The 23,391-nt window shown below is 43.9% G+C and overlaps 3 protein-coding genes across 5 annotated transcripts in view; 1 reads left to right on the forward strand and 2 right to left on the reverse strand.

The window, feature by feature from the left end:
* Positions 1 to 5,260, reverse strand: part of pacs1 (phosphofurin acidic cluster sorting protein 1) — a 64,614-nt gene extending 59,354 nt beyond the window's left edge. Inside the window, exon 1 of one of the 2 annotated variants that reach the window (XM_008121044.3) lies at positions 4,811 to 5,260. In XM_008121044.3, the coding sequence (XP_008119251.2) occupies positions 4,811 to 5,193 (383 nt within the window). In that variant the 5' untranslated portion in view covers positions 5,194 to 5,260. The remainder of the gene's footprint in view (positions 1 to 4,810) is intronic. The other variant, XM_003227729.4, reaches the window with a different exon arrangement.
* A 1,334-nt stretch (positions 5,261 to 6,594) lies between these two features.
* On the reverse strand, positions 6,595 to 9,968 carry LOC100563690 (cytochrome b-c1 complex subunit 8). 2 transcript variants are annotated; one of them, XM_003227724.3, is made up of 3 exons: positions 9,811 to 9,968; positions 8,100 to 8,267; positions 6,595 to 6,799 (listed from the first exon to the last, which is right to left on the reverse strand). In XM_003227724.3, exons 2-3 carry the CDS (start codon positions 8,251 to 8,253, stop codon positions 6,705 to 6,707), a joined length of 249 nt encoding a protein of 82 aa, XP_003227772.1. In that variant the 5' UTR covers positions 8,254 to 8,267; positions 9,811 to 9,968; the 3' UTR covers positions 6,595 to 6,704. The 2 variants fall into 2 exon arrangements, with proteins under 2 accessions (XP_003227772.1, XP_008119252.1); XM_008121045.2 differs by having other exon boundaries at positions 9,807 to 9,939.
* Positions 9,969 to 10,147: 179 nt separating this feature from the next.
* ndufs2 (NADH:ubiquinone oxidoreductase core subunit S2) overlaps positions 10,148 to 23,391 on the forward strand; it is a 28,808-nt gene continuing 15,564 nt past the window's right edge. Inside the window, exons 1-3 of the mRNA XM_062964890.1 lie at positions 10,148 to 10,314; positions 14,743 to 14,846; positions 22,161 to 22,351. Of these exons, the coding sequence (XP_062820960.1) occupies positions 10,163 to 10,314; positions 14,743 to 14,846; positions 22,161 to 22,351 (447 nt within the window). The 5' untranslated portion in view covers positions 10,148 to 10,162. The remainder of the gene's footprint in view (positions 10,315 to 14,742; positions 14,847 to 22,160; positions 22,352 to 23,391) is intronic.

Consider the following 23,391-nt stretch of genomic DNA (forward strand, 5'->3'; position numbering starts at 1 on the left):
TAGGGTGGAGGCTTTCATAAATTAAAGATAGCCAGTCTCTCTCAATCCTTAGGCTGACAGACTAATGATGGGAGTAAGCTTTTAAAATCATCTATTTCATCAACCTGAGCTATTAATTATGGAAAGTTTTTTTCTCCAGAAATGGCATTACTAATGTTCAAATGTTATCTCTCCTCAGCAATAGCTTTCACTGACTGTACTAGAGGAATTACAGCATACAGTAATTATTTACGTATAGCTTATGCCAAGGGCTCAGGGCATGAAACAGTAGTATATAATGAAAATGTGCAGTTTTGAGTGTTTCAAAATCTTTTTAGTTACAAATTATTGGGACATTTTTTTTCTAAGAGGACATATCTTGTACATAACAGTTACAAGATTTTATCTCATTAAACAACGTAGCCATGTAAAGGAATCAATCAACATCAATGCTTCTGCAATGAGAAAACGTTCTGCTCTGCAATTTCCTATGTGACAGGAACAAAATTCCTGTGTTAATACAACGTGCAATACACTTTCCGGTGGCATTAAAAAGAGTTCAAAAGCCATACAGCAGATCAACTAGTCATTACAAAGACACATCAGCTACACCAGTAACAGAAGCAGGGAGCAGCAACTCTTTGCAAATAAATCATACCAACTGACTGACAAAGAAAATAAGAAAAACATGTATTAGATTTGCTTTCGCTGCCACTTTTGTCCTGCATTACGTGATCAGTGATAGTAAATCCTGAATCACTCATAGAGAGTATATTATCCAATGACTAACAATGGACTAACAAAAACATCAACGTAATAGGCTTTGGGGGGAAATAATCAGAAGATGAGCAAAATAAGTAAATCTGCTGTATTAACCATCCTGAAATTGGAATCTAATATACTTTTTAATCTATAACTTTCATCATCCCAATCCAGCATGACAAATGTTGGTTGGAGATTATAGATAACATCTGTACAGTAAGATATTGATGGAGGGAGTTATTATTGCTGAAAAGTCATTATTGTAAAGGCGGGGAAATTAACACCAATATCAAAATTTTCATTTGTCCTTTCAGGAAGAAAGAAGATTGTTCCTGAATGGATTTCAGTCCACATCTATTTTGGATTGTTCTCCTTGTTTCAAAGAGCCATGTGAAATATGTACTGTATTTATAATGTCCTCACTCAATTAGAGATTGAACAAACAAAAAATGAAAAGACAGTAAAAATTCTACAGGAAATCAACATTCAGCTATCAAGATACAGGGTTGTTGTGTGTTTTCTAGGCTGTATGGCCATGTTCCAGAAGTATTCTCTCCTGATGTTTCACCCACATCTATGGCATACCTCACAACCTCTGAGGATGCCTGCCATAGATGTGGGTGAAACATCAGGAGAGAAAACACACAACAACCCTGTGATTTCGGCCATTTGTGTGTGTGTGTGTGTCAGGAACAACTTGAGTCACTTCTGCAGTGAGAGAATTGGCCGTCTGCAAGGACGTTGCCCAGGGGACGCCCGGATGTTTTTGATGTTTTTACCATCCTTGTGGGAGGTTTCTCTCATGTCCCCGCATGGAGCTGGAGCTGATAGAGGGAGCTCATCTGCGCTCTCCCCGGGTGGGATTCGAACCTGCCAGCCTTCAGGTCAGCAACCCAACCTTCAAGTCATGAGGCTTTAATCTACTACGCCATCAGAGGCTCCTGATTCCGGCCATGAAAGCCTTTGACAACATATCAAGACATTCTTCCCTCAAGGTTATCTGAAGACCAGCAATATATCTATTAGTGTATGGTTGGAAAGCAAATATTTGACCCTTGGGATGTAAACAGCCAAGTCTCGCAACAATCAGAAATGCCTGCAACGCAGCATCAGTGATGTTAGAAACATGGTTGCATTATGCTTGTTCGTAGGGAAACACTGACCATTTTTCATGGACATTCTCAACAAATGATTAGCATGATACTTAGTGTCTGAGAGGAGAAAAACAATCAGCCGCCTGGGCTCTTCACAATCAAACATGTCTAGGCAAACTAAAAATAAACAGTAATCAATCATTTCAAAGACAGCTGCTTATCTCCCACTAGGCCCAAACGGCTGTTTCTTTCTTAATGACAATATCTCACCGCCCAGGCAAAGCAGAAGGTCCTGCCTGCCACCTCAACTGTCCTTAGAACTGCAGCAGTGAGGTGCAAAAAAATAACTCATATCAAGACACATGACAGGAAGTTCATGTGTTTCTCCCTTACACAGAAAGAGAAGGATAGATACACCAACTTCATCCAGCTGCACACAATACTAGAGTTGGAAGAGAGCTCAAGTGCCATCCAGTCCCAGCCCATTGCTGCCAGGCAGGGAGACAAAATAACCAAAGCCCTCCTGACTGACATCTAACCTCTGTTGGAAGACCGTCATAGGAGGAGAGGTACCCTACTTCATTACAGTTGGTAAAGGACCCCCAAGGGACATCCAGACCAGCCCCATTCTGCCAAGCAGAAAGAAACCATCAAACTCCTGAAAGATGGCCACCTGGACTCTGTTGAATCATAGAATCCTAAGCTGGAAGACACCGCAAGGCCAACCCAGTGCAACCTCCTTCTGCCACACAGGAAGACACCATTCAGGCTCTCCCGACAGATGGCCATCCAGCCACGGCTTCAATACCTCCAGAGAAGAGGACTCCATCGTCATCATTATCAAATATTATTTATTATAGCATCCTAGAGTTAGAAGAGATCCCAAGGGCCATCCAGTAGACACCATCAGAGCATTCCTGACAGATGGCCATCCAGTCACTGCTTCAATACCTCCAGAGAAGAGGACTCCATCGTCATCATTATTATCAATTATTATTATTATTATAGAATCCTAGAGTTAGAAGAGATCCCAAGGGCCATCCAGTAGACACCATCAGGGCACTCCTGACAGATGGCCACCCAGCCACTGCTTCAATACCTCCAGAGAAGAAGACTCTATCAGCATCATTATTATCAGAGAATAATAATAATAGAATCCTAGAGTTGGAAGACACTGCAAGGCCAATCCAGTGCAACCCCCTTCTGCCAGGCAGGAAGACACCATCAGAGTCCTCCCGACAGATGGCCATCCAGCCACTGCTTCAATACCTCCAGAGGAGAGGACTCCATTATGATCATTATTATCAAAGATTATTATTATAGAATCCTAGAGTTATTTATTTATTTACTACATTTATATCCCGCCCTTCTCACCCCAAAGGGGACTCAGAGTGGCTTACAAATTAAATTTACATACAATATTATATTATTAGCATAGTACAATATTGGCATTTTTTTTCGTGTCAGGAGCAACTTGAATTGCTTCTGGAGAGAGAGAATTGGCCGTCTGCAAGGACGTTGCCCAGGGGATGCCCGGATGTTTCTTCGATGTTTTTACCATCCTTATGGGAGGCTTCTCTCATGTCCCCGCATGGAGCTGGAGCTGATAGAGGGAGCTCATTCGCACTCTCCCTGGGTGGGATTTGAACCTGGCAGCTTTCAGGTCATAAATCACTATATTGTACTAATCAATATACTGTACCATTATTAGTAATATTACATATAAAATATAATATTCTTATATTGTATTATATAGAGTTAGAAGAGATCCTAAGAGCTATCCAGTAGACACCATCAGAGCACTCCTGACAGATGGTCATTCAGCCTCTGCTTCAAAACCTCCAGATAAGAAGACTCCATTGTGATCATTACTATCAAAGATTATTATTAATATAGAATCCTAGAGTTGGAAGAGATCCCAAGGGCCATCCAGTAGTAACCATCAGAGCACTCCTGACAGATGGTCATCCAGCCTCTGCTTCAAAACTTCCAGATAAGAAGGCTCCATTGTGATCATTACTATCAAAGATTATTATTAATATAGAATCCTAGAGTTGGAAGAGATCCCAAGGGCCATCCAGTAGTAACCATCAGAGCACTCCTGACAGATGGTCATCCAGCCTCTGCTTCAAAACTTCCAGATAAGAAGGCTCCATTGTCATCATTATTATCAAAGATTATTACAGTAGAGTCTCACTTATCCAATCCTCGCTTATCCAAGCTTCTGTATTATCCAAGCCATTTTTGTAGTCAATGTTTTCAATATGATATTTTGGTGCTAAATTCGTAAATACAGTAATTACAACATAACATTAATGCGTATTGAACTACTTTTTCTGTCAAATTTGTTTTCTAACATGATGTTTTGGTGCTTCATTTGTAAAATCATAAACTAATTTGATGTTTAATAGGCTTTTCCTTAATCCCTCCTTATTATCCAAGATATTCGCTTATCCAAGCTTCTGCTGGCCCATTTAGCTTGGATAAGTGAGACTCTACTGTATTAATATAGAATCCTAGAGTTGGAAGAGATCCCAAGGGCCATCCAGTAGACACCATCTGAGCACTCCTGACAGATGGTCATCCAGCCTCTGCTTCAAACCTCCAGATAAGAAGACTCCATTGTCATTATTACCAAAGATTATTATTAATATAGAATCCTAGAGTTGGAAGAGATTCCAAGGGCCATCCAGTAGACACCATCAGAGCACTCCTGACAGATGGTCATCCAGCCTCTGCTTCAAAACCTCCAGATAAGAAGACTCCATTGTCATCATTATTATCAAAGATTATCATTATTATTGTTATTATTATTATTTACTCATAGTAACCTAGCATTGGATGAGACCCCAAGGGCCACCCAGTGCAACCCGCTTCTGCCAGGCAGAAAGGCACCACGCGATCCCTCCCGACAGATGGCCACTCCCCACAGCGACACGCCCCTCGTGTGGAGGGCCGAGGCGGCGGGCTTTCACCTGGGCACGCAGCTGGGCGAGCTTCGGTCCACCTCCCAAGTGGCGTAGAGGTTCATCTGGACGGGGCGCCCCCCTGCTGCCGCCGCCGCGGGTCCCAGGAGCGCGGGCTGAGAGGAAGACGACGAGGCGGCGGAGGAGGAAGGCGGCGGAGGAGGCGGCTGCCCGGCCACCGCTGCGGGAGACGCCACCTGAGGGGACGGCGACGGCGAGGAGGAAGAGGCCGAGGAACTCGGCTGTGCCGGCGGCGGGAGGAGGGAAGGGGCCGACGAGGAGGACGACGACGAGGCCCGCTGGCCGCCGCCGCCGGACGCCCCTCGCTCCGCCATGTTGGCGCCCCTCAGAGGAAACGAGCGCTTCTCTCGAGCCCTGAGAGGGACGCGCATGCGCAGAGCGGCGGAGACGGCCAGCAACGGTTGCTCCCCAGAGAAGACAAAAAGGGGGCGGGGACTCTCGCGCGCACCTTTCGCGCGCTCATTGGCTGGAAAGAGGTTCTTTTTCCCCCGTTTCCAGGCAACGGCTCCTCCCTCTCTTCTTTTTCCCTCCCCCTCCCATCGAGCTCCCCATCCCCAATTTGACAAAAAGCGTGCGTGCGTGCGCACCTCTTGCGCGCTCCTTTACCCCTCCCCTTCTCCCGCCTCTGTGCGCGCTGATTGGCTGGAAAGAGGCTCCTTGGCCCGCCTTTCTTCCCGTTTCCAGGCAACGGCTCCTCCCTCTCTTCTCTTTCCCCCCGCCCATCGAGTTCCTCTCTGAGGGAATGTTTTGGCAGGCCTCACCGACACTGCCATATAATGCAGTCTTGAAGCCGCATTATATGGGCAGTGTAGATCCAGAGCTGTCTTATAGACCTGTCAAGGAGTTTATGACACTGTAAATCATCGCCTTCTCCTCAGAAAAATGTATAATAATGTATACATATATAATATTCTAGCTGTGCCCGGCCACATGTTGCTGTGGAGAAGTCTGGTGGTATGGGAAATAAAGTACTGAGGTATTGGTGGTAGTTAAGGTAAAGGGTCAAGGTTTTCCCCTGACGGAGCTTAGCCTTCTAACTGGCAGCAATTGGATAAAAACAATTATTCCTCTCCCTCTAATTAGGACTTTATTTTTCTTTTCTTTTTGTAGAGGCATGGATGAGGGGTTGTGCTGCCAAGTTTAGTGTTTCTGGGATGTGTAGTTTTGTTGTTTTGTCCTAGGCTCTGAGTCCCCTCCGGGGTGAGAAGAATGCGATATAAATGTAATAATACTGTAATATAAATGTAATAAATAAATAAATAAATGCATGTTGTTCATAACAAGAGCGGGATATAAATGTAGTAAATAAATAAATAATATCACAAAGGACGACCACCTCACCCGCTTTTGAGGGGGGAAAGGCATATCTCAATGAAATTAAGTCGATATGCTTCTGGGAAATACCTTTGACATTAAATGGGGTATCAAGAGGTAGAAACATGGCATGGAAAGAACAGGGAGAGGTTCCTATTCCACACAATAAAAGAACAGCGGTGGAAGGATATTTTGGCAAACGTTAATTTATTCTGATATTTTACATTGCTGTGCCACTTGCTATTTGATTTCCTTTCAGCATCTGTTTACTGAATGAGCTTGGTTGCTTTTTAAAATCTGATTGCTCTTGCTATTAACTTGCCTTCAGGACCAAAAAAAATGGAAGGATATCCATGTTTTAACAAAACAAAATAAATCCTTCTGGGAAAGAAAAGGTTTCCTGATGTATAATTATTCTGCATTGCTTTGACAAAGAGACTAGGTGTCATTTTCACGTCTGGAAGAGAAAGACGTTTATTGAATGGTCTAAATATTATAGATACTTGTCATAGATAAGTCAACAAAGCAAGAGTAAATGCCGAGGAGCGCTGCCTTTGTTTGCACCAAATTACTCATCGTTTTCATAATCGGCGGGGTTCTTTCTTTTCAGACGCTCAAACTCTTGGGTTCCCCAGGAATAAACAACGTAGGCGATGACAAATGCTTTTAGGATAGAAAAACACACAGAGAGAGAAGAATTAGCTGTACAACTATATTAAAATTATGGAAACCTCTACTTCCTTCCATCAAATAATAATAATCCCTCCTTAAAATCCCATTATACCTATCTTGATATTCTATACAATTATTACATTTAACATGTCTTTGTTTTCCATCCTTTTTTAAAAAGGCATTCATCATCTCTAGCCACCAAGTCCAACAGTGAGAGATGATGGGAAATGCAGTACAATGTTCACAGGGCCTCAAGTTGCCCATCTTAATTTAAAACACCAGATCATTCTTTAGTTAAATTCTTTATATGTACATAATTTGGTGTCTCTTTGAATGTTCCAGTTAAAAATATGAAGTACTGTATTGTATAGGAGAGTAGAATAAATATTGTTTAGTTGTGAAGGGCAGCTTGTTGCAATTCATGATATTTTTTTTCCTCAGATGAATATTTCAAGATAAAAAGTGATTGACATAGCAGCATATAAGCAGGACAGGTTCACATTTTCTATAAATCTTTAGCCTAGTGCAAATATTCTGTTTCAGGGAAGGGAAATGTGCAGCTCTCCAGCTGGTTTTGTTATTTTTTTTAACAGAAAATTATTTTTGAATAAGGAGCCCCAGTGGCGCAGTGTGTTAAAGAGCTGAGCTACTGAACTTGCAGACTAAAAGGTCACAGGTTCAAATCCGGGAGCGGAGTGAGTGTTAGCTACAGCTCCTGCCAACCTAGCAGTTCAAAAACATGCAAATGTGAATAGATCAATAGGTACCGCTCCGGCGGGAAGGTAACAGCGCTCCATGCAGTTATGCTGGCCACATGACCTTGGAGGTGTCTACGGACAATGCCGGCTATTCGGCTTAGAAATGGAGATGAGCACCAACCCCTAGAATCCGACACAACTGGACTTAACGTCAGGGGAAACCTTTACCTTTACTATATTTCTGAATGCTATTTTAATTGGTCATTTAATAATCTTATTTTACTGGAAAGAGTTTTAATCTCATTTAATTTCAAAACAAGTCCCGAAAGCCTGTCTACATATCACACCACAAGAAGAGGCAGGTAAGAAAAGAAATTATTATTGCTACAGCATCTCATGAAAAACTATGAACATTTGCCATACATGCATCACCCTCATCTGTGATATGGTAAATATGATTAACTGACAACATGATTTTGTAATTACAGTATACTGTAATCAGGGTTTTTTTTCAGGAAATTTTAATATAAATTAACAATTGGAAAAAGAGCTGTGTAACAAATGGAAGAAGCAAGCCAATATTTTTCACTTACGAGGAGCCACGCGCAAGACCTGGGTGCTGAACCGCCTCCAGACGTTGAGAATCCCTTTTGAGAAGTAGTTGGGAAAAGCTCTCTGTTCAAAGGGAGACAAGCTGTATGTGATCACATGCCGTATCCGTTCCAGGTTCCCAAAATGACCACCCATCTTGGCAGGTTGCTCTGAAAAAGTAAAAGAAGGAATGAGGAAAACAGATGAACCGGCAAACCCTTGTGAACGAATGGTAAGCATTATCCCAACTTTCAGGCCCTTAGAAGAAAGATTTCAGGAAACATTACAATATTACAATATACAGATATAATACAATATGGTAATTTATTGCCAGTATTGTGCTATGCTAATAATATAATATTGTATGTAAATTTAATTTGTAAGCCACTCTGAGTCCCCTTCGGGGTGAGAAGGGCGGGATATAAATGCATTAAATAAAATAAATAAATAAACACCTATTTCAGCTGATAGCATTTGTGTCGTTACTTTGATGATTCACATAATTTATTGGTATGCTTGGACTGACTGCATTTGGTTCTTCGTGAACTCAATGGATCATAACATCTCCCAAATATTTACCTTTGGGGATAGACAAGTGATCTACCAACAGTGCCTCTGGTATGTCACAACTGAATTTCAACCAGTCTTTTTTTTTACTGTTCCCAAATACTATTGCAGCATTTCTCCTGACTTAAGTAGTAAAGATAACCTGCAGTTATACCTTAATACCTTAATTCTGAAACCTTCATCATGAACTTTATGTAAATATTGCATAACATGTTTATGTTTGATGGTTTAGAGTTTTAATTGTTTAATTTATAGTCTTATGTTACTGTTTTAGATGTGTGAAAATACTGTTTTTTATTGTATGTAAGGCATTGAAATGTTGCCATTTATTTGATGTGAACCGCTTTGAGTCCCCCCCAGGGGTGAGAAAAGCGGTATATAAATGCAATATATATATTTTGTTATATATATATAAAACGCCTTCCCAAGCACCTTATTTGGATAACAGTTCCGGGTATCTACCTCTCCCCCAGTTTACATTCTACACTATATACACTTGTCTGTATCCACCTGGTCCCGGTCCCATGTAAGCCGCCCCGAGTCCCTTCGGGGAGCTCCCTCTTTATGTGTCTCATTTTAATATGCTCCAATAACCATGTTTCTGCTGAACCCCCCCAATACACTGATTTGGAAAAACATTTCTTAAAATGGATTACAATATTATACTACTAATAATACAATATACTAATATTAATTATGTACGTATTATATATTAAATGTAATATTACTAATAATATTACCATATAATGATATAGTACAATACAGTAATTTAATGCTTATATTGTGCTATGCTAATAATATATTGTATGTTCATTTGATTTGTAAGCCGCTCCGAGTCCCCTTCGGTGTGAGAAGAGCGGGATATAAATTTAGTAAATAAAATAAATAAAATAATAACACATTAAAGCACTGCAGTATCCGAAAGTCAGGGCAGGTAAGCAGCTAAGGCTGAAGGGGGGAAAGAAGGGGCCTGAGGGTGTGAGGAATGGTGGAAGTTGGAGTCCACAAGTTGGAAGGAAGGCCCAAGTTGGCCCAGGTCTGAGGTAAAAGATAAAATGAAACCTATGCCTAGTAAAGGTATTAAGGGACCCATGGGATGCCCCATTGGATGGGAGTTGTAGTCCAACGCCAAAGCAGCTTACCCACCCGCCCAGCGTCCTCTACAAAAGGTCAGCTCTTCTCACTCCGGACACAGGAAGAGAGCGCAACGGCTTCCTTTTTCTAGACAACAGAACGTCACTTCCGACAGAATGATGGCCACAGAGTGTCAACCGCGATCATGCAGCCTTGCCCACACTAGCAATGGCGGCTACTGGCCCTTGTTAATGATTATGCCTTGCCCACACTAGCAATGGCGGCTACTGGCCCTTGTCAATTATGCCTTGCCCACACTAGCAATGGCGGCTACTGGCCCTTGTTAAGGATTATGCCTTGCTCACACTAGCAATGGCGACTACTAGCCCTTGTAAAGGATTAGGCCTTGTTGCCCACACCATCAATGGCGGCTCCTGCGCTGAAAAGAAAGGGAGCATGCGCGAAATCGACGTCTTGCCGCACAAGCGAGATGGCGGCGCTGAGGTGTTTGTGGAGGCTGCGGGCACCTTCAGGGCCATGGCTTCAGGGGATGGCGCTGGGGACAGCGCCCAGCAGGTATGGTCATACTCCCATTCTTACCTTCGTGTGTACGAAGTCCTCTCCCATTATGGCTTAACCTAGAGTTGGAAGGGACCTCCAGATGCCATCCAGTCCGACCCCCTTCTGCCAGGCAAGAAGGCACAATCCAAGCCCTCCCGACAGAGAGCCATCCAGCCTCTGCTTCAAAACCTTTAGAGAAGGAGACTCCTTTACCACCACCATCAAAGATGATGACAATAATATATATATATATCTATATATATAAAAGAGTGATGGCATCAGGGCACCGGACAAAACAACAAAACTACAGGCCCCCCAACCTCGAAATTTGACAACACAGCCCATCATTCACGGCTCTAGGTTGATACAACAAAAAGAAAAGAAAAATAAAGTCCTAATTACAGGGAGAGGAATAATAGTTTTTATCCAATTGCTGCCAGTTTGAAGGCTAAGCTCCACCCACTTGGTCTCCTAGCAACCTACTCAGCCCAGGGGACAGGCACAGTTAGGCCTCACTTAGGCCTCTTCCACAGATTATCAGATTTTAACTGGATTATATGGCAGTGTGGACTCAAGGCCCTTCCAAACAGCTATATAACCCATTTAGAGTCTTATATTATCTGCTTTGAACTGGATTATCTTGAGTCCACACTGCCATATAATCCACTTCAGTGTGCATACTAAACATAAAGACAACCATTCAACAGACATTCAATACCACCACTACCTCAACAATTTCTCACCAACACCACCAGACAACGCCACAGCAACGCGTGGCTGGGCACAGCTAATATATATATATATATATATATATATATATATATATATATATAACTATATACATATAGTATATAATATACAACTTACAATTACAATTTAAATTATTTAATAATATTATATATTGTATATACATATAATATTGATAATATTATAATGTATTACGATATAATACTGATAATAATACAATTTAATAATACAGTAGAGTCTTGCTTATCCAAGCTTCTGGATTATCCAAGGCATTTTTGTAGTCAATTTTTTCAATATATCGTGATATTTTGGTGCTAAATTTGTAAATACAGTAATTACTACATAACATTACTGCGTATTGAACTACAGTAGAGTCTCACTTAACCAAGCTAAACGGGCCGGCAGAAGCTTGGAAAAGGGAATATCATGGATATTAAGGAGGGATTACGGAAAAGCCTATTAAACATCAAATTAGGTTATCATTTTACAAATTAAGCAACAAAACATGTTATACAACAAATTTGACAGAAAAAAGCAGTTCAATACGCAGTAATGTTATGTTGTAATTACTGTATTTACCAATTTAGCACCAAAATATCACGCTATTTTGAAAACTTTGACTACAAAAATGGGTTGGATAATCCAGAGGCTTGGATAAGCGAGGCTTGGATAAGTGAGACTCTACTGTACTTTTTCTGTAAAATTTTATTGTATAACATGATGTTTTGATGCTTAATTTGTAAAATCACAATCTAATTTGATGTTTAATAGGCTTTTCCTTAATCTCTCCTCCTTATCCAACATATTTGCTTATCCAACGTTCTGCCAGCCCATTTATGTTGGATAAGTGAGACTCTACAGTATATATATATATATATATATAGTATATAATATACAACTTAATTTATAGTATTACATAATAATGTAATATGTTGTGTATACCTATATACCTGAGTCCATTTCGGGGTGAGAAGGGCAGGATATAAATGTATTAAATAATTAATATTAAATAAATATAATATTGATAATATTATAATGTATTACGATATAATACTGATAATAATACAATTTAATAATGTTAATTATATTTTATATATTAAATGTAATATTACTAATAATAGAATCATAGAATCATAGAATAGTAGAGTTGGAAGAGACCACATGGGCCATCTAGTCCAACCCCCTGCTAAGAAGCAGGAAATCGCATTCAAAGCACCCCCGACAGATGGCCATCCAGCCTCTGCTTAAAAGAATCCAAGGAAGGAGCCTCCACCACGGCCCTGGGGAGAGAGTTCCACTGCTGAACAGCCCTCACAGTGAGGAAGTTCTTCCTGATGTTCAGGTGGAATCTCCTTTCCTGTAGTTTGAAGCCATTGTTCCGTGTCCTAGTCTGCAGGGCAGCAGAAAACAAGCTTGCTCCCTCCTCCCTTTGACTTCCCTTCACGTATTTGTACATGGCTATCATGTCTCCTCTCAGCCTTCTCTTCTGCAGGCTAAACATGCCCAGCTCTTTAAGCCGCTCCTCATAGGGCTTGTTCTCCAGACCCTTAATCATTTTAGTCGCCCTCCTCTGGACGTTTTCCAGCTTGTCAACATCTCCCTTCAACTGTGGTGCCCAAAATTGGACACAGTGTGATTTCAGGTGTGGTCTGACCAAGGCAGAATAGAGGGGAGCAGGACTTCCCTGGATCTAGACGCTATTCCCCTATTGATGCAGGCCAGAATCCCATTGGCTTTTTTAGCTGCCGCATCACATTGCTGGCTCATGTTTAACTTGTTCCCCACGAGGACTCCAAGGTCTTTTTCGCACACACTGCTGTCAAGCCAGGCGTCCCCCATTCTGTATCTTTGATTTCCATTTTTTCTGCCGAAGCGAAGTATCTTGCATTTGTCCCTGTTGAACTTCATTTTGTTAGTTTTGGCCCATCTCTCTAGTCTGTCAAGATCGTTTTGAATTCTGCTCCTGTCTTCTGGAGTGTTAGCTATCCCTCCCAGTTTTGTGCGTCTGCAAACTTGATGATCGTGCCTTCTAACCCTTCGTCTAAGTCGTTAATAAAGATGTTGAACAGAACCGGGCCCAGGACGGAGCCCTGCGGCACTCCACTCATGACTTCTTTCCATGATGAAGACGACGCATTGGTGAGCACCCTTTGGGTTCGTTCGCTTAGCCAATTGCAGATCCACCTAACCGTAGTTTTGTCTAGCCCACATTTTACTAGTTTGTTTGCCAGAAGGTCGTGGGGGACTTTGTCGAAGGCCTTACTGAAATCCAGGTACGCTACATCCACAGCATTCCCTGTATCGACCCAACTCGTAACTCTATCGAAAAAAGAGATCAGATTAGTCTGGCATGACTTGTTTTTGGTAAATCCGTGTTGACTATTAGCAATGACCGCATTTGTTTCTAAGTGTTCGCAGACCACTTCCTTAATGATCTTTTCCAGAATCTTGCCTGGTATTGATGTGAGGCTGACCGGACGGTAATTGTTTGGGTCGTTCTTTTTCCCCTTCTTGAAGATAGGGACCACATTCGCCCTCCTCCAATCTGCTGGGACTTCTCCCGTTCTCCAAGAACTCTTGAAGATAATTGCCAGTGGTTCTGAAATAACTTCCGCTAGTTCCTTCAATACTCTTGGATGTAGCTGATCTGGCCCTGGGGACTTGAATTCATTTAGAGCGGCCAGGTGTTCCTGGACAACGTGTCTCCCTTTTTGGGGTTGGATTTCCCCCAATCCTTCGTCCATTCCGTGTTGCTGAGGTTGAAGATGGCTTTCTTTTTCTGAGAAGACCGAGGCAAAGAAGGCATTGAGCAGTTCTGCCTTTTCCCTGTCCCCTGTCACCATCACCCAATCACAATATAATGCTATAGTACAATATAATAATTTAATGCTAGTATTGTACTATTTATTATTTATTTATTTCCAATATTCTCATCCAAAGGGACTCAGGGCGGCTTACAACACTGGCACAATTAGATGCTACACAAAATCAATCAACAATACATAAAATCAGTTAAAAACAATAAATACAATATAAAATTACAGTACAGTAGAGTCTCACTTATCCAAGCCTTGCTTATCCAAGCTTCTGGATAATCCAAGCCATTTTTGTAGTCAATGTTTTCAATATATAATTACAACATAACATTACTGCATATTGAACTCCTTTTTCTGTCAAATTTGTTGTATAACATGATGTTTTGGCGCTTCATTTGTAAAATCATAACCTAACTTGATGTTTAATAGGCTTTTCCTTAATCCCTCCTTATTATCCAAGATATTCGCTTATCCAAGCTTCTGCTAGCCCGTTTAGCTTGGATAAGTGAGACTCTACTGTATATAAATTTTAAAAATACATATGCTCAGATCCATTCATCCGAAAACCTATGCTAATAATATAATGTATTGTATGTGAATGTAATTTGTAATCCTCTCTGAGTCCCCTTTGGGGTGAGAAGGGCGGCATATTAATGTAATAAATAAATAAATAATGATGATTATAGAATCTAGAGTTGGAAGGGAAATCCAGACAGGAAGCAATCAGGGCCAGCTAATACCTCCCAACAAAGGATGCCCCCAGGCAGGAATCAAGGATTGAATTGGATGGCTTTTGGGGGCTCTTCCAAATATAGGATTCTGTAAGAATGTGGCTTGGTCATGAGCTCATCGCTGGATCTTACCTTCTTGTTTTCTTCAGAGGAAAGCAGTGGCAACCCGACGTGGAGTATCTCAAACAATTCGGAGGAGCGGTCATGTACCCCAGCAAAGAGACCGAGAAGTGGGTTCCTCCGCCCTGGGATGGTGAGTTGGTCCATGGATCCATCCTGAAGTTGTTCTTACGTAAAGGCTGGATATGGAGATTGCGATGGTCAGCTGAGTCGAGGATGTTCTGTGTCATTTTGGAAAATACTATAATAGGAATGAACATAATGGTGGTTAGAGCCACTTTCTCCAACATCTACACTGTGGAAATAATTAAGTTCGACACCACTTTTAACTGCCAGGTGTTAATACTGTGGAATCATGGAGTTGTAGCTTTTACAAGGTCTCCTGTGTCAAGATAACAATATAATAATATACAATATTAATATTATGCTATATTAATAATATATTATATTGCATATACAGTGTTCCCTCACTTATTGCTGGGGTTAGGTTCCAGGACCACCCGCAGTAAGTGAAAATCCGCGAAGTAGGGACACTATATTTATTTTAATATTTATACATTATTTTAGTAGTACTGTAATACACTATTTTAAGTCTTTATCAATGAATTGTGTGTTGATAAATCACCTTCTCCTCCTCCTGTTGCCCCTTGGGCTCCTTTTCTCTCCCTTTGGCTTCTCCTTCCTCCCTTCCTTAGGCTGTAAATTGAAATTTTTTATGATTTATAATAGTCTTTTCAAGTTTATTGAAAAACCGCGAAACAGCAAATCTGCAAAAAGTGAACCGCGAAGTAGTGAGGGAACACTGTACATATAATATTGATAATAATATTATAATGTAATACAATATAATAATAATATGCTATTATAATTGTATATTACATGTACAGTAGAGTCTCACTTATCCAAGCTAAACGGGCTGGCAAAAGCTTGGATAAGCAAATATCTTGGATAATAAGGAGGGATTAAGGAAAAGCCTATTAAACATCAAATTAGGTTATGATTTTACAAATTAAGCACCAAAACTTCATGTTTTACAACAAATTTGATAGAAAAAGTAGTTCAATATGCAGTAATGTTATGTTGTAATTACTGTATTTACTAATTTAGCACCAAAATATCATGATTTATTGAAAACATTGACTACAAACATGGCTTGGATTATCCAGAGGCTTGGATAAGTGAGACTCTACTGTCAGAACCCTGCTACTAGAGCCTGTATGTGGCTCTGAGTTTCAGGGTCACTGACATTGATAAGACACCTGCGTCTCAGGACTCGGAGAAGAAACGGCTGCTGGACTTGGCGGGGAATTTGCGCGGGGTTTTACTGAGCGGGAAGAGACTTTTCAAATGAGGGGGAGGGTATATGAAGGATGGTTGGCCGGAGTCTCCCATTCTTGGCTTTTCGGATGTTTATGTTTCCTGCAGTAAAGTTTCTGGTGATATCACAGAGAGTCTCGTGTGTTCATTCAGGAGCGGCTGTGGTGAGCTGACACTAAGCCAAGAATATAGACACCATCCCGCCGTAGCGGTGAGGTGTAACATGCAAGTGGAGGATGAAGAACTCTTGGGCGCAGGAGGAGGAAGGTCGGGAAGGGCCACTCCCGAGCCGGACGCTGAGTTCCACCAGCTGGCGGCCCTGGCGTCATCCACCGCTTATGCCCAGCCAAATGGGGTAACCCAGAGGCGTGGAGTGGTGCGGGGAGACAGCACCGGAGGAGAGGAAGGTTCACCTTCCCCAGGCCCACAACGGATGGTGTTTCTGGAGGAGAGGATGTCGGCGATGGAGACCACCCTGGCAGTAATGTCGAGGGCGATGGAGCGCCTGGCGTTTTTGGCGGAGCCAGAGAGAGGAAGGGAACTTCGGGCTGGCTCAATGTGGGACGTGAGCGTGGGAAGCAGCCAGGGCTTTGCAGACCTCCCAGCACCGAAGGGAAGGGAAATGCGAAAGGAGCCCGGCGCCCGGCCCAAGACCCAACCAAGCCTGACGCGGGTGGAGGAGAGTGACGACGAAGGGGAAAAGCCTCCGAGAATCCCGACTACGCTCCCAGCTGAGACCCTGGTGCCCCTGGCGAATGCCGGGCGTGGCACAGGGCCAAGAGAAACGGCAGCGGGGCCCACTGGTCCGCAAGGAGGCTTGCGACGGGCGGAGAATTGGGGATTGCCACCACAGGGACCCCTACCGAGACGAGAGGAACTAAGGATCGAGTTTGGGGGAGAGTCCTCTGAACTGGATTTTTTCCTTACCACGGTGAGGGGCTATATGGAGGACAATGCTCACACTTTTAGAACGGAATCCAGCCGGATACGGGCCATTGGCGCAGTGTTGAAGAGGGGAGCGGCTAGCTGGTACGTTCAGCTGCACGCGCGGCGCGACCCATGTCTGGGGTCAGTCCGACGCTTTATGGGGGCTCTGGAGACCCGTTTCCGAGATCCATTGGAGCAGATCCGGGCGAGGGAGAAGTTGAAGACCGTCTCCCAGGGGCAGAGGTCGGTATCTGAGTATGCGGAGGAATTCCAATGCCTCGCCGAAAAGGTGCCGGAATGGTCTGCAGTGACAAAGATGGAACTCTTCAAAGAGGGGCTCAGGAGGGAGATCCTCTCCTGGGCGGTGCATCGTGATGAGCCTGACACACTGCGCGGATGGATTCAGCTGGCGGGGCGCGTCGAGACATCGCTGGCCCAGGCGAGGAGGCACCGAGGAGCGCTACAGCAACGGCCGCAGATGAAAGAGGGGAACCGGAAGGAGGGATCAGCCCCAGCCGGGAGGAGAGCGGAGCCGACAGGGAACGTGAGCGCCAGCAGGAGTGGCTGCTTTGTGTGCGGCCGGTTGGGCCACAGAGCTGCCGAGTGCTGGCAGAGAAAAGGGGAAAGCGGAGGCCAGCCCAAACCAAGAGCCGTGGCAGGAAAACGCGCCGAGGAAGAAACGCCGATGAGGCACCATTCGGGGGGGTTGGTAAGTCAGGACAAAGCTATGATAGTGGTCCCCATTCAGCTTGAAAATGGCAGCAAACAAGCAACCTGCAAAGCGTTTGTGGATTGTGGATGTTCCAGGAACATCATTTCCCCTGAATTAGCCGAGGGATTAGGATGCGAAAGGACGAACCTAGAATCCCCAATAGCATTTTCGCAGTTGGACGGATCCACAGCATCAGGATCGTTAGCTAGGTACAGTGCCGAAGATGTAAAGTGTAAGATAGGGAGTTGGGAAGGAAAGGTGTCGTTTGTGATATCACAAATAGCCAGCTATAATGTTATACTAGGCATGCCGTGGCTGGGGCAGGCCAACCCGCAAATCAACTGGGAGGATAAGAGCATGATTTTCGGGATGAGTTTGGAAGAAGGGAGCCAGGAAGTTGAGAGGGAGCCGGGGAAAAGGGGGGAGGAAGACTCTATCAGAATAGCAGAACTGGCAGATAAATTACCCCCAGAGTATCGGGATTTTGTGGACGTGTTTGACGAGAAGGAAGCAGACAATTTCCCACCGAAGCGGAGAGTTGAAGTGAAAATAGAGCTAGTCCCAGGAGCAGAGCTTCCCAAGGCAAAGATATACCCGATGTCGGCTAGGGAAAAGGAGGAACTGAGAAAGTACATTGATAAACACCTAGCGAGAGGTTTCATAGAACCTTCGAACTCCCCTTTAGGGGCACCTGTGTTGTTTAGGCGGAAAAAGGACCAAACGCTGAGGCTCTGCATTGACTACAGGGGCCTGAATGCAATCAGTACTGTAAATAAATACCCTCTACCCTTAGTGAAGGACTTGATCGCCCAGTTATCGGAGGGACAGATATTCACTAAATTGGATTTAATTGAGGCTTACCATAAATTGCAGATCAAACCAGAGGACAGGTGGAAGACGGCCTTCTCCTGCGCCTTCGGATTATTCAATTATTGTGTGCTCCCATTCGGTTTATGCGGGGGAGGGGCCGCGTTCATGCAATTAATCAACGAAGTGTTGCATCCATTATTGTACAAGGGAGTCTTTATTTTTTTAGATGACATATTGATAATGTCTCGGACCAAGGAGCAACACGTAGAACTAGTCAGGGAAGTCCTACAAAAGTTGAGGGAAGCGAAGCTGTATGCGAAGCTTGCCAAGTGCGAGTTCAATAAAGACCAGATAGACTTTCTGGGGTATAGGATTTCCTCCCAGGGAGTGGCGATGGACCCTGCGAAGGTGGAAGACGTAAGGGGGTGGGAAGCCCCCAGAACACGGAAGCAGCTGCAATCCTTCCTGGGGTTCGCAAACTTCTATAGAACATTTATCAAGGACTTTGCGCGCCTCACTTTGCCATTAACGGATTTGTTAAAGACTAAAGGCAGGGGAGAAACAGCCAAAGTGAAGGCCCCAGGGGCCAAACTGACCTGGACAATAGAATGCCAGGAAGCTTTCGAAGCCCTAAAAAAGCGTTTTACCGAGGAGCCTGTCCTACAGCACCCTGATATGTCTAAGGCCTTTGTACTACATTGCGATGCGTCAGACCGGGCATATGGGGCAGTTCTGCTGCAGAAAGACGAGGGGGGGAACCTGAAGCCATGTGGCTATCTGTCGAAAAAAATTAGCGATACAGAAAAAAACTGGCCGATTTGGGAGAGAGAAGCCTTAGCGATTCTGAAAGCACTAGAGTGCTGGAGACACTTCCTGGAAGGAAGTGGAACACCGTTTGAGGTGTGGACTGATCATAGAAATTTACAGTATCTGAGATCCCCTCGTAAACTATCAGCGAAGCAGATTAGATGGGCCCAATATTTCAGCCGTTTTGATTTCAGACTCAAGTTCTTCCAGGGGAAACACAACATACTCGCTGACGCTCTCTCTCGGATGCCTCAGCACGGGGGAGGAATTCAGGAATCTGAGGGGAGCCTTTTCCTAGATAAGCAATGGGGCCTGGCAGTGCTGACTCGAGCACAAGCAGCCAAAGAAAACAAACGCACTGCCATTTCCACGGGGGGAGGAGAAATATGGGAGGAAGAGTTGAAGCGAGCATATGGAATGGACAAATGGTTACAAACGAACAAAGAACAGGGAGAACTGTGTGGGGATTTGGTGTTTGTTAATAAGAAATTGTATATTCCTGAATGTTTAAGACAAGAAATGTTAAGGAAATGCCACGATAACAAGGGTGCAGGTCATCTAGGCCCCACCAGGACTATTAAACTGTTGGCCAAACAATGCTGGTGGCCCGGAATGAGGAAAGACGCCAGGGGGTACGTCACGCAGTGTGAATTATGTGCAGAGGGCAAAACACCACCTGGGAAGCCCCAGGGGCTATTGCAGAAGGTGGTGGAGCCCATGAGGCCATGGGAATGCGTGGCAATGGATTTTGTAGGCGAACTACCCCCCAGCAGAGGCCACAGATACATTTGGACAATATTGGACCTATTCTCAAAACAGGCACACTTTGTGGCCCTGCCAAAACTCCCCTCGGCTGAAAAGCTCGCTGATTTGTATGTGAAGCATGTATATCGCCTACATGGGTGTCCCGACAAAATAATTAGCGACCGGGGAGTCCAATTCACTGCAAAATTTTGGGGAAAATTCTTACAGCTGTTAGGAGCGGAAAGGAATCTGAGCTCGGCTTTTCATCCCGCGACCAACGGGGGGGTCGAACGTACCCAACAGACACTGTGCCAATTCTTGAGGATGTACACCAATTATAGACAGGACGATTGGGCGGACCTTCTTCCGTTTGCTGAGATGGCTTTTAACGGGGCCGTACATTCGGCCACAGGTCGTGCCCCATTCGAAATAGTATACGGACAGGAGGTGGCACCTTTCCCCAGGCTACCCGAGTGGAAGGAAGGAGAGGGCCAGACCGACAAGGAATGGCCGGCCAAAATTAAACAAGGGTGGCAGACCGTGGTGGAGGCATTGAGGGAAACACAAAAGAAGTACAAGCTCTTTGCAGATCGTAGGCGCCGAGAGGGGGACAAATTGGGCGAAGGAGATCTGGTTTGGCTGAGCACAAAAAACCTGAAATTGGGGTTCCCATCTAAGAAATTGGCTCCACGCTATATAGGGCCGTTCAGGGTAGCGAAAAGAATAAACGAAGTGACCTATGAGCTGAAGCTACCCAAGGACCTAGGGAAGGTACACCCGGTATTCCATTGCAGCCTGTTAAAAAAGTATAAAGGAACTCTGGACAGCGGAGAACAATAGTTGTGTTTAATCTTTTCCTTCCAGGACGAAGGGGAGGAGGATGCCATGTCAGAACCCTGCTACTAGAGCCTGTATGTGGCTCTGAGTTTCAGGGTCACTGACATTGATAAGACACCTGCGTCTCAGGACTCGGAGAAGAAACGGCTGCTGGACTTGGCGGGGAATTTGCGCGGGGTTTTACTGAGCGGGAAGAGACTTTTCAAATGAGGGGGAGGGTATATAAAGGATGGTTGGCCGGAGTCTCCCATTCTTGGCTTTTCGGATGTTTATGTTTCCTGCAGTAAAGTTTCTGGTGATATCACAGAGAGTCTCGTGTGTTCATTCAGGAGCGGCTGTGGTGAGCTGACACTCTACTATAATATGACTAATAATATTGCAGTATGATGGTATGGTACAATATAGTAATACAGTAGAGTCTCACTTATCCAACATAAATGGGCTGGCAGAACATTGGATAAGCGAATGTGTTGGATAATAAGGAGAGATTAAGGAGAAACCTATTAAACATCAAATTAGGTTATGATTTTACAAATTAAGCACCAAAACATCATGTTATGCAACAAATTTGACAGAAAAAATAGTTCAATACGCAGTGATGTTATGTTGTAATTACTGTATTTACAAATTTAGTACCAAAATATCATGATTTATTGAAAACATTGACTACAAAAATGCGTTGGATAATCCAGAATGTTGGATAAGCAAGTGTTGGATAAGTGAGACTCTACTGTATATAATAATAATATAATATAATAATAAAACTTTATTTATACTCCTCCACCATCTCCCCGCGGGGACTCGGGGCGGCTCACATGGGGCAAAGCCCAGTCAACATAGTTCACAGAAGTAACGACATAAATACATTTGCACAATATACACAAGTGAAAACACAATAAGGTAATAACACAAGAGTTAATACAATAATAATAATATCAAACAACCACCATCAATCAACTTCATAGGTGGGGGAACTGCAGCAGCAATATAGAGATAGCATCGTCAGATTAAAATACCCAAATAAGAGGGACCTAATAAAATTCAGAATAGAATTATAATGAGGCTGGTGATTTAGTGACTGTTCTATGCTAATTGTTCTATGCTAATACGTAACATGAAATATTATATGTACATATAACTTGTAAGCCGCCCTGAGTCCCCTTCGGGGTGAGAAGGGCGGGATAGAAGTGTCGCAAATAAATATACAAAGGTGGTTGCCCTTCTCCCAGATTCTCTTGGCCTTGCATGTCTTACAAACAGCTTGACTCGCCTGTTCTCTTCCGCCCTCAACAGACAAAGACCCTCCCAGGGAGAAGCCGGTGTCCAACCTGACCATCAATTTTGGGCCGCAGCATCCTGCCGCGCACGGGGTCTTGCGCTTGGTGATGGAGCTCAGCGGGGAGAGCGTGAAGAAATGCGACCCTCACATCGGCTTGCTTCATCGGGGCACGGAGAAACTGATCGAGTATAAGACCTATCTCCAGGTAACGTTGCGGGGTGGTTTTGTGAAGTAAACAAAGAGTGAGTGTGGTATAATTATTTACAGAGTCCTACTGTATAGATCAGGAGCCTCTGGTGGCTCAGTGTGTTAAAGCGCTGAGCTGCTGAACTTGCAGACCCAAAGGTCCCAGGTTCAAACCCGGAGAGCGGTGTTAGGGTTAGCTCCAGCTTCTGCCAACCTAGCAGTTCGAAAACATGCCAATGTGAGTAGATCAATAGGTACTGCTCTGGCGGGAAGGTAACGGCGCTCCATGCAGTCATGCCAGTGGCCACATGATCTTGGAGGTGTCTGCGGACAACGCCGGCTCTTTGGCTTAGAAATGGTGATGAGCACCAACCCCCAGAGTCGGACACGACTGGACTTAATGTCAGGGGTCCCCAAACTTTTAAAACAGGGGGCCAGTTCATGATCCTTCAGACTGTTGGAGGGCTGGACTATAGTTGGCCACCAAGCAATAATAATAATAATAACAACAACAACAATAATAATAATAACAAAGAAGGTTGGAAGAGACCCTTTGGGCCACTTGGGCCAACCCCCTTCTGCCTCTGTGCACCAAAAGCACAAGCAAAGCACCCCTGACAGATGGCCACCCAGCCTCAATGTTAATAATAACAATAAAATAATAACAATAAAGAGGGTTGGAAGAGACCCCTTGGGTCATTTAGCCCAATCCGCTTCTGCCCATGTGCCTTGGGGGGCGGATAAATAGCTTCATTGGGCCGCATCCGGCCCCCGGGCCTTAGTTTGGGGACCCCTGACCTACTGTATAGATCACAGAGCCCCCGGTGGTGCAGTGGGTTAAACCACTCAGCTGCTGAACTTGCCGACCAAAAGGCTGGTGGTTCAAATCCATGGAGTGGGTGAGTTTCCGCTGTTAGCCCCACCTTCTGCCAACCCAGCAGTTTGAAAACATGCAAATGTGAGTAGATCAATAGGTACCACTTCTGTGGGAAGGTAACTGTGCTCCATGCAGTCATACTCATCATCAAAATATATGGTGCATTTATTATTTTTTTCTAT

The sequence above is a fragment of the Anolis carolinensis genome, unplaced genomic scaffold, assembly GCF_035594765.1.
Source record: "Anolis carolinensis isolate JA03-04 unplaced genomic scaffold, rAnoCar3.1.pri scaffold_14, whole genome shotgun sequence".
Taxonomy (NCBI): Eukaryota; Metazoa; Chordata; class Lepidosauria; order Squamata; family Dactyloidae; genus Anolis; species Anolis carolinensis.

What these genes read in the sequence shown, in the direction of transcription:
- LOC100563690 (XM_003227724.3), bottom strand. Translation starts at nt 8,253, where the DNA reads ATGGGTGGTCATTTTGGGAACCTGGAACGGATACGGCATGTGATCACA. An exon ending in GGTCTTGCGCGTGGCTCCTC is followed by an intron (nt 6,800 to 8,099) that starts GTAAGTGAAAAA and finishes CTATCCTAAAAG; the next exon opens with CATTTGTCATCGCCTACGTT.